At 35.2% G+C, this 8,674-nt stretch overlaps 1 protein-coding gene and 1 long non-coding RNA gene across 2 annotated transcripts; one reads left to right on the top strand and one right to left on the bottom strand.

Annotated features, from left to right (window-relative positions):
- The first annotated feature begins 3,562 nt into the window (after positions 1-3,562).
- LOC125750713 (uncharacterized) lies at positions 3,563-4,543 on the top strand. Its single transcript, XR_007400408.1, has 4 exons — positions 3,563-3,757; positions 3,925-4,013; positions 4,130-4,232; positions 4,444-4,543. It is a non-coding gene; the product is annotated as an uncharacterized LOC125750713 (long non-coding RNA).
- Positions 4,544-5,579: 1,036 nt separating this feature from the next.
- Positions 5,580-8,335, bottom strand: LOC125751247 (uncharacterized). The gene is made up of 4 exons (XM_049029927.1): positions 8,264-8,335; positions 8,011-8,196; positions 7,054-7,146; positions 5,580-6,885 (listed from the first exon to the last, which is right to left on the bottom strand). Exons 1-4 carry the CDS (start codon positions 8,300-8,302, stop codon positions 6,565-6,567), a joined length of 639 nt encoding a protein of 212 aa, XP_048885884.1. The 5' UTR covers positions 8,303-8,335; the 3' UTR covers positions 5,580-6,564.
- Positions 8,336-8,674: the final 339 nt, after the last annotated feature.

The following is an 8,674-nucleotide window of genomic DNA, read 5'->3' as shown; positions in this document are numbered from 1 at the left end:
TACTATCGATAGCCTTCCCTATTTCTTCTTTGTTAATTTCCATCTCCAGGTCTTCTTTATGTTCATCTGGGAGATGAGGTATGGATAGTTCATCTAAAAACCTATTTAAATTTAGCATATTAGTCTCATTTTTTGCATCATATAATTCTTTATAGTAACCTCTAAAGGCACCATTAATTTCTGTAGGATCCACTACAACCTCTCCATTTGTTATAACAGTTGTGATTGGTGTTTTTACCTCCAATTGTTTTATCTGCCATGCTAGTAATTTACCTGATTTATCTCCTTGTTCAAAGAAAGATTGTTTTAATCTCATAAGACTGGAGGCGGCTCTGAATGCAGACAGTTTATCATATTCAGCCCTTAAAATTAGTAACTCACTTTGTATTTGTGGATCACTACTCTCATAAACTTTTTCCTGAAGAGTCTTTATTTTATGTTCCAACTGTATTCTCTCCTCACGTGCCTTTTTTGATTTTGAGCCTGTGTAACTAATAATATGTCCTCTGAGGAAAGCTTTAAATGCTTCCCATTTTGTACATGCAGAAGTCTGTGTAGTATTAATTTCAAAAAACTCTTCTATCTGTTTTTCTATATATTTCACGAATTCTTCATCTTGTAACCATTTGTGCTGAAAGTGCCATCTAGCCAGGTCTTTTGTTAATTTTCTATCTACATATTCTATACAACATGGGGCGTGATCTGAGATCACGATGTTATCGTAGAAGCTATTATGAATTTTAGATCGTAATTCTGAAGAAATTAAAAAATAGTCTATTCGAGAATATGTCTTAAATACATTTGAGTAGCAAGAATAAGCTTTAGCATGTGGTTTCAATTCTCTCCAAATATCCAACAGTCTAAATTCACTGATTAAACGAAGAATAGCTGTTCTACATTTATTATGTGACTGATCCAATCCTGTGGATCTATCCATACAGGGATCCAGTGTACAGTTGAAATCCCCTGCTATTATGTATAATCCTGCTAATGTTGAAAGAGTAAGAAACAAATCTACAAAAAACTTAGGATCATCTGTATTTGGGCCATACAGGTTTACTAAATTTAAATTTTCTGATAATAGAAAACCTTGAATTATTAAATATCTCCCAAACTTATCTTTGAGTACTTGTTTCACTTGAAATGGGACTGTACCATGAACAAGGGTTATAACTCCTCTGGCCTGTGATGAGAATGATGCTGAGAATACACTACCCTGCCATCTCCTCCTTATCTTTATAACATCCTTTTCTAATAGGTGTGTTTCTTGTAAAAACACAATTTTGGAATCCATTTCCTTTAATTTATTCATGACTTGTTTAACTTTTCTGAGTTGTTGTAGACCTCTGCAGTTCCAAGAAACAAAATTAAGAGATACTCCTTGAGACACCTCTAAGAAATGATAAAGATAGATTACCTTGCAATAGAAAAATACAGGGAAACATGGCAAACCTGGATGCTTGAACCCACATCCAACACACTGAACATGAACTACACCTTTCCCACTCCCGTGAGATCCTCCCTAAAACCACCCTGACTTCCAGTATCACTAAAGACTGTTCCACACCTAGTGAGGATCAGTCAAACCACCCTTTGTTATCCTTTTAACTGAACACTCACTGCTGCTCTATCTTATAACTTTCATCTGCAACATCTGCAACACGTTTACTTTAAATCTATACCACAAATTTCTTATTAACTTAAATATAATGTCTGATATAGCCTAATCATAACGTGTATATTTGAAAATATATATTTTTTTTGTACCAGAGTCTGGCTTCTGAACGCTAATACACTTTCAAAGTACTATACTATGCGAATGTTCTACGTTCATTTTAACTCGCGCCCGTGTCCTCCTGAATTTTCTTGATAAACTCCCGCGCTTCAATTGGTGTATTAAAGCTACGGGTCTGTTCTTTGTAAGTTACCAACAGTCTGGCTGGGTGAACCACTCCGTGTCGGATTCCCAAGTCGCGCAGTTCCTGGCGGATTGGGTCAAACTGTTTCCTCAATTGGTGTATTCCAGTGGCCAAGTCAGCATAAAACCGAATTTGTCGGTTCTTGTACCGAATGTCTTTTTTAGCCCGTGCAGCTGCGATGACCGCCTGTTTATCCTTGTAGTTCAGAAACCTCATTATTAGCGTTCTCGGCGGCGCCTTGGAGTCCTTCATGGGTCCAATTCTGTGCGCCCTTTCGATAATACCTGAGGACTGTAACGTCACAGCATCCAACACCTCTGGGATCCACTTCTCCAAAAAGGAGCATGCATCTTGTCCCTCGGCACCTTCCGGAAGGCCCACCATTCTTAAGTTATTCAAGCGGGATCTGGTTTCCAAGTCCATGAGTTTATCCTCCAGAGACTTGTTTTTTGACTCCAACTTATTTACTTTAGCTTGCAAGTGAGCAACGCCGTCCTCCGCGTTTGATATCCTCAATTCCGCCTGCGACACTCGTTCGTTGCAGTCGATCATTTCCTTCTTCATACTTTCTATCGCCGTCATAATTCCATCAAATCTGGATGAAAATTCAGTTTTCATGGAGTTTATGGCAGTTAATATTTTATCCGCCTTCACTCCTTCACCACTGGTACCGTCCTCCGCCATATCTTCGTTACCTTTCTGTGTCTCACCGCAAACGCGGTAAACAGTTAACTTCGGCTGCTTCGTCGCTTTGCTATTTTCTTTACTTGCTTTGCCAGACTTCGACATTATATTATTAACATCAACACTATGCTACCACGTTTTGTTGCAAATGGCAGTATTCTTAGTAGCAAATTATAGTAATTAAGACAGAGCAGTGTGAGACACGTCTTCTCAGGTGGCCGCCATAACCGGAAGTCCCACACATCCAGAATTCTGCTCAAGTTTTTCATGTACTCCCTCATTTCACAGTTAATTATTTCTCATCAGAAACACTACTTTGAAAGCCCTACCCAAGCTCACAACATTCTTATGTCAATACAGGTTTATTGGCATGATAGATGTACTTTTACAGGATTAGGCCTGGGAACAGCTAAAGTTGCTTAGTGACCTTGTCAGTTGTTAAAACAGCTATATGAACACATTTGAATTTAGCTATTAGTATAGGTATTGCAGTGCTTTTTCTCTGACTCTTAATTTTCCTTTGTTCTTTGGCTGATGCCTCCACAGACCATGGATGCCTTGTTCCATCTGTTCAGCATGGTAATAGATTAACTAAACTACTTTGAACATTTTGACTTCCTTGACTAGGGTCATTCTACATGTGTGTGTTAACACAAATTGATCATGTGTCTTATTTTAAAATGACCTTAGGTATTTGGATATTGAATATACTCTGCCTAAATGTGAGATTCAGAGAGTATTGTAAAGTGAGCTTCAATTTACTTGACTCTGTTCAATAAGTGAAGTTCGGAGCATTTAAGGGTTGTCTACCTAATTTCTGGTGTCTTTTGTAGAGGCGACCAGATGTTGTGGCAATTAACACCCATACCCTGACCTATATTCTGGAAGGGAACGCAAGAGCAAAGAGCCGTTATTTTATCAAGGCAAATTACCATGACAAAACTTTAATTGTTAGTACTTGCTAGTTACAGGTAGAACCAATACAACCAATATCAATATAGTTGTTAGTTTGCTAGGAAAAAACATACAAATTATTTGAATTATTTTATTTTCAATTTTTAAAATTTCAATTCTTTTTGTAGAAGAACATCTTTGAACATAAAAGGGAGGTTGTTGGTCCCTATTTGGAGCATGGGAATCATTGGACATTTTTTGTAAGTCACTCACACTAAACATTTTTTTAGTTTTTTACTTACTAGGTAAAACCGAGTGCTTCTTTCAGTACTGATGTGCCATAATCTAAAATTATTTCTAAAAATATTGCCTCCCAGAGCTGTTGACATAGAATCAAATATTTATTTTAATTTTTTGTTTTTTCTAGCATAGTAATATTGTGGACCGGAGTATAACGTACCTAAACTCACTAGGGGAACAGGATGAGCAGTACTCTAAAATAGAAAAGAATTGGAGGTAAAATAAAAACCGATATACTTTATTTTGTGTATACTGTATATATAAGATTACTGATTTACATTTGCAGTTACATTCACATCATTTGACAGAGCAAATCTTCACCTGCATTTCAGTGCCTATGCTGCATCAAAAGGCTAGCTGGGGCCATGGAAAAGGATAAAGCGGGAACATACCCTTCAGACTGATAGTATTTCATGTGGCATTTTCACAGCTGTGGTAATTTTTATTTTTTTGTTGTTATTGTTATTAATTAGAAATAGATCTTTGGCGAACTTTATGAATTTTAGATATAATAGTCTTTAACGGTTTTACTATGAATGCATATTTGGTTAAGGAACACATTCTAAGAACAGTTTAAGTGAGGCTAAACTAGAGTAATTTTGCTACTGTGATATTAAATGTATCATTCTGTTTGGGTACCCATTAGTTTGCTGAGATCTTTCTAGAAGGCAAGGAGGAGTATCTTGCTTGCCCATCTGTAGAGCAAGAGAGGGAACGACTAGGGTTACTTCTTTTCAATTCACTTGGTAAGTATATTTATATTTAGAGTTTTTTATTGATTGTCTCTTGTATAAAGAGTAATAATGGAGCAAATATGTTTCCTGTATTTTTTAAGTCGGGTATTTGTGGTATCTGTCACCAGAGTGTGTCTGTGAAGAACAAGGCAAGTGACACAGATATTTTAATTTTTAATTAAATTTAATGTTACATGGTTTTAAATCTAAAAATAAAGAACCTAAACAGATGATAATTTAAATAAAATCCTTTAAATTCCAGTTTACTTCGTGCCTTTTGGGCTAATTTGCCATGTACAACTTGCTAATTGGGTAGTAAAATTGCATTTTAAAATACAATAAAAAAGCTCCTCTGGAATTGGATAACCTTGACTTTCCATGTCTTGTGCATATGATCGATCTAGGGAAGATGCTCTTCTTGTTTTGCAAATATTCATACAAAATGTCTACCTGGGAGTCGAGGACAGCAGGAGTCTTTTTTGCAAAGGTAGTGAATTTTGGGACTGAAAGTGTATTTATTAAATGTGCTTTGAAAACTGAGCTTGTATGACAAAATCTGATTTCGCACACATCCATTACATCAATAAGCAATAATGGTTTCAAAATATAACTAAACCTCAAGTAAATGCCAATGCTAGCCTATGTCATTAACTTTACACATTTTTCCCCACAGGTGCCTTCACGATCACAATACACTGTAAAAAGTAATTTGTTAAGTTTACTTAATTAAATTGTGCAAACTCGTTGCCTTAATTCAATTAAGTAATATTAACTTAATCATATCAAGTGTTATTTGAGTCATATTTACTTATGTATTAAAAGTATTCCTTACTTGTATCCAGTCACATTTACTTAAAGCATTTAAGTTTTATTAACTTAACTGAATCTGTGATTTGAGGAATGGTATCAGTAAAGTTAACCTATAGCATAACAATAATTATTATAATTTATCAATAAAATTATAGCTATTTTCCTATTTAATTTTATTTACAGTTTCAAATACATTGCAACTAGTAAAAATCACAGGTCTCCATTTAGATCGCTTCAAAACATTTATTTTTTCAAAATGTTGATTACAGCAGAAATGTCTGAAACAATTGAGAAAATCAAAATCAACACACATTACTATCATTTATTGGATGAATGCCACTGGGTGCTAAACGAAAAGTCCTGCATCAAAATTGACTGTTCAGTCATAGGTTTATTATGATTCACTGGCAAATGCACAGAATTCTTTTTTACTGAGCACTAACTGCTTCAAACAAAATACTAAATAACAATTTATTAACTTTTAAAGATGAAATTCTCTCAGCATTTCTAATCCCACTCCTGCACCTGGTTCTAAGAAACAATAACATTGTTTTCAATTTTTATTTTGATTGACCACACAAAAGTGCAAAGAGCAAAGCAAATGGCAACCTTCAAAATCAGGACAAATCAGTTCTGCCGTAGGGTGCAGTAGTAATTCAAGGTTGTCTTAATTAAAAGCACAAAACATGTCTAATGTGGAAACCTGAGAAGGGAGATAATAATAGTATAATAATAGTTATGCAAGTTTAAAATGATCATACTGAAGATTGTGACCAAAAAATATCCAACACTCCATACACCATGCAGAATGTCTTAGGAAAACTATGTAGCTCCACTGAACTGTCATCCCAGAAATAAAGTCAACAGAACAGTTGAATGAAAAACCTCTGCTGTCTAAACATCTCTACATTCGTATAGCACAATCCTCATTTAAAGTGCTTTTAAGCAGACCATGCTGACTGATACACAATAACAATAATACAAGGATACTGTGATCCATTAATATATGTCAAACAATGAAAATAAATTATATAAATTATAACTTAAATATTTTAAGCCTATTACACAAAGATTAATGCTGAACACAACTGAATCTATTCAAAAAGTAGAATTAAACAAATAATTTTTTTCTTGCTATGACATGTGTGATGACATGAATCATGTCATCCCAGTAGTGGCTATGTGAACTGCAGGTCAGATGATTTTGACCTAAATGTGTTGATTTAAGCAAATAACTGGTTCTTCAAAGTCTGAAGTTTTGGTTTCAATGACTTCGATCCCAGATCAAGCATGACTTGCTGGATGAAGTTGAATGTGTTCTTCATGTTCTTTGGGTAATCAAGATGGAGTGCATATGATAGTCCAAACAAGAGACAAACAGCAAGAGGCAGGTCCCTGACATCATCCATAACAATACCTCCCTCTATGATGATAGCAGTGGAGACTGGACGTACACGGATCAACGAAGAGCAGTGAGGAGAGTCTTCATTGTCGACTAACAGAATGCCAACAGGAATCTGCTCAATGTTGTTTTCTTCGGAGTCCTAAATAGATATGAATATAAAAAAATAAATAAAGTAAATATATCAAATAGACAGTAGAGCTGTACATTAGATTTTTCTATAGTATTGGTCACAAAAAAACAGTCAAAATTCATTAACCATATAAAAAAAGTTAAAATATTAATCATAAAATTTTACAGCTATACTTACAAAGCAAACCTTAAAAAATTCTGAGGGGTTGTCCCCAAGAAGGACAGGGAGACCACGAAGAACCACAGTGCGTCGAATTGTAACTTCCGTTTCCTGAAAAAACAGAGGCGTTATGAATCAGAGTGTGTAAAAAATGGCATTGCTTGTAATTTGTAACAGTGTAGTTTCTTGAAGGAACCATGTTTCATTTTAGTATTTTTATTTGCAAATTAAAATATGACATTAAATCTTATTTTGATGAACTGTTTTTTCATTAACATTTATAAAATCATGAAGAATAGTACAATAATTTAAAGGAATAATTTAAATTATTCAATCATGCCATGTCCAATTATATGACTTTCTTCAGGCAAATACAAAGATTTTAAGGAAATAATTTTTCGGGGGGTTATATATAAAATGGGCTACTAGTTTGATGCTTAAATAACACAGTGATCATGACAATAATTCATATGACCCACATGGACAAATCATAGTCTTTCTAAAGAAAAAATATAGGTGGGTGCAAGAAACACAGTAATATTTGTAAAGTTTTAAACTGCAAAATCAATGCTTTCAGTCTGTCACGAGAGTAATCATGCAGGGGGGTGTTGTGACCCCATGATGTTTGTGGTGTTAAGGTTAGGTCAATGGGTTAGTATGAGAAGTAATGTTGGAAGCATGGAAGATCATCAATTCTTGCACAAGTTTAAAATTTGCTTACATCACAATGTGCCCTTGGTGATCGTCCTAATAACATTATACTGGAAACAGTGATTTGGATTTAAAAATAAAATTCTGAATATTAGTTTTGTCCCCCCACCCTTTGCATCACTTAAGAAAATGGCTGATTAACATGGGTCAAATAAATATCCTTTTTTTTTAACGCATCTTATACATCTGGGATGACATGAAGCTCAGTAAAGACATGCAGTAGCAGCAAGAAATTAAGTCTCATTCACACATGAATAATCATACCTGATTTGATGTTTGATTGGCGTTTCTTCTTGACTCAACTTGCTCTAGTAATTTTGATAAGGTCTGACCCAGGGTTCCAGTTTTAGACCGAAAAATCTTCATTAGACGGGGTGTGTGTCTGTCAAGTTCATCAAAGAATTCACTCTGGAGATTCTTGCAGGCAATCCGAGTAAATTCTGCAAAAACCTAAAAACAGAAAATCATTTAACCAATGAAACATATGCAAATAGCCAATCACAATAAGATTTCTTACCTCACGCTCAGTAAAAAGTGCTGGCCAGCGTTCCATCATTGTTCTGATTGGTGGCTCTGTTTCCACGATTTCTTTCCTTCGTAAAAGAAATGTTTGGTCCATCTTTTGGGCGACCATGGTCTTGTTTGGCAATCTTTTTCGCATTTCTTCAACAAGCAGTTCTCTATCTTTTTCAAGAGATATTTTATCCTTTCCCAAAGGAAAATCAGGAAGGTAATTTCTTTCATCTCTTCGTGGTTTTTTAATGTTTTGTTTTGGAGGCTGTCCTTCAGGAGAGTACTTGCCCCTTCTTCCTCCATTAAGAGAGACATCAAGGCATCCAGCTTTACGGAGTTTTGACCGGTAATTGCCCATCTTAAATTTGAGACTATTTTTCCACCCTCCGCACCCTGTTAATGATCCTTGCTCTCG

The sequence above is a fragment of the Brienomyrus brachyistius genome, chromosome 10 (genome assembly GCF_023856365.1).
Source record: "Brienomyrus brachyistius isolate T26 chromosome 10, BBRACH_0.4, whole genome shotgun sequence".
Taxonomy (NCBI): domain Eukaryota; kingdom Metazoa; phylum Chordata; class Actinopteri; order Osteoglossiformes; family Mormyridae; genus Brienomyrus; species Brienomyrus brachyistius.
Note: the sequence above shows the minus strand (reverse complement) of the source record. Positions and strands in the feature narration are given on the sequence as shown.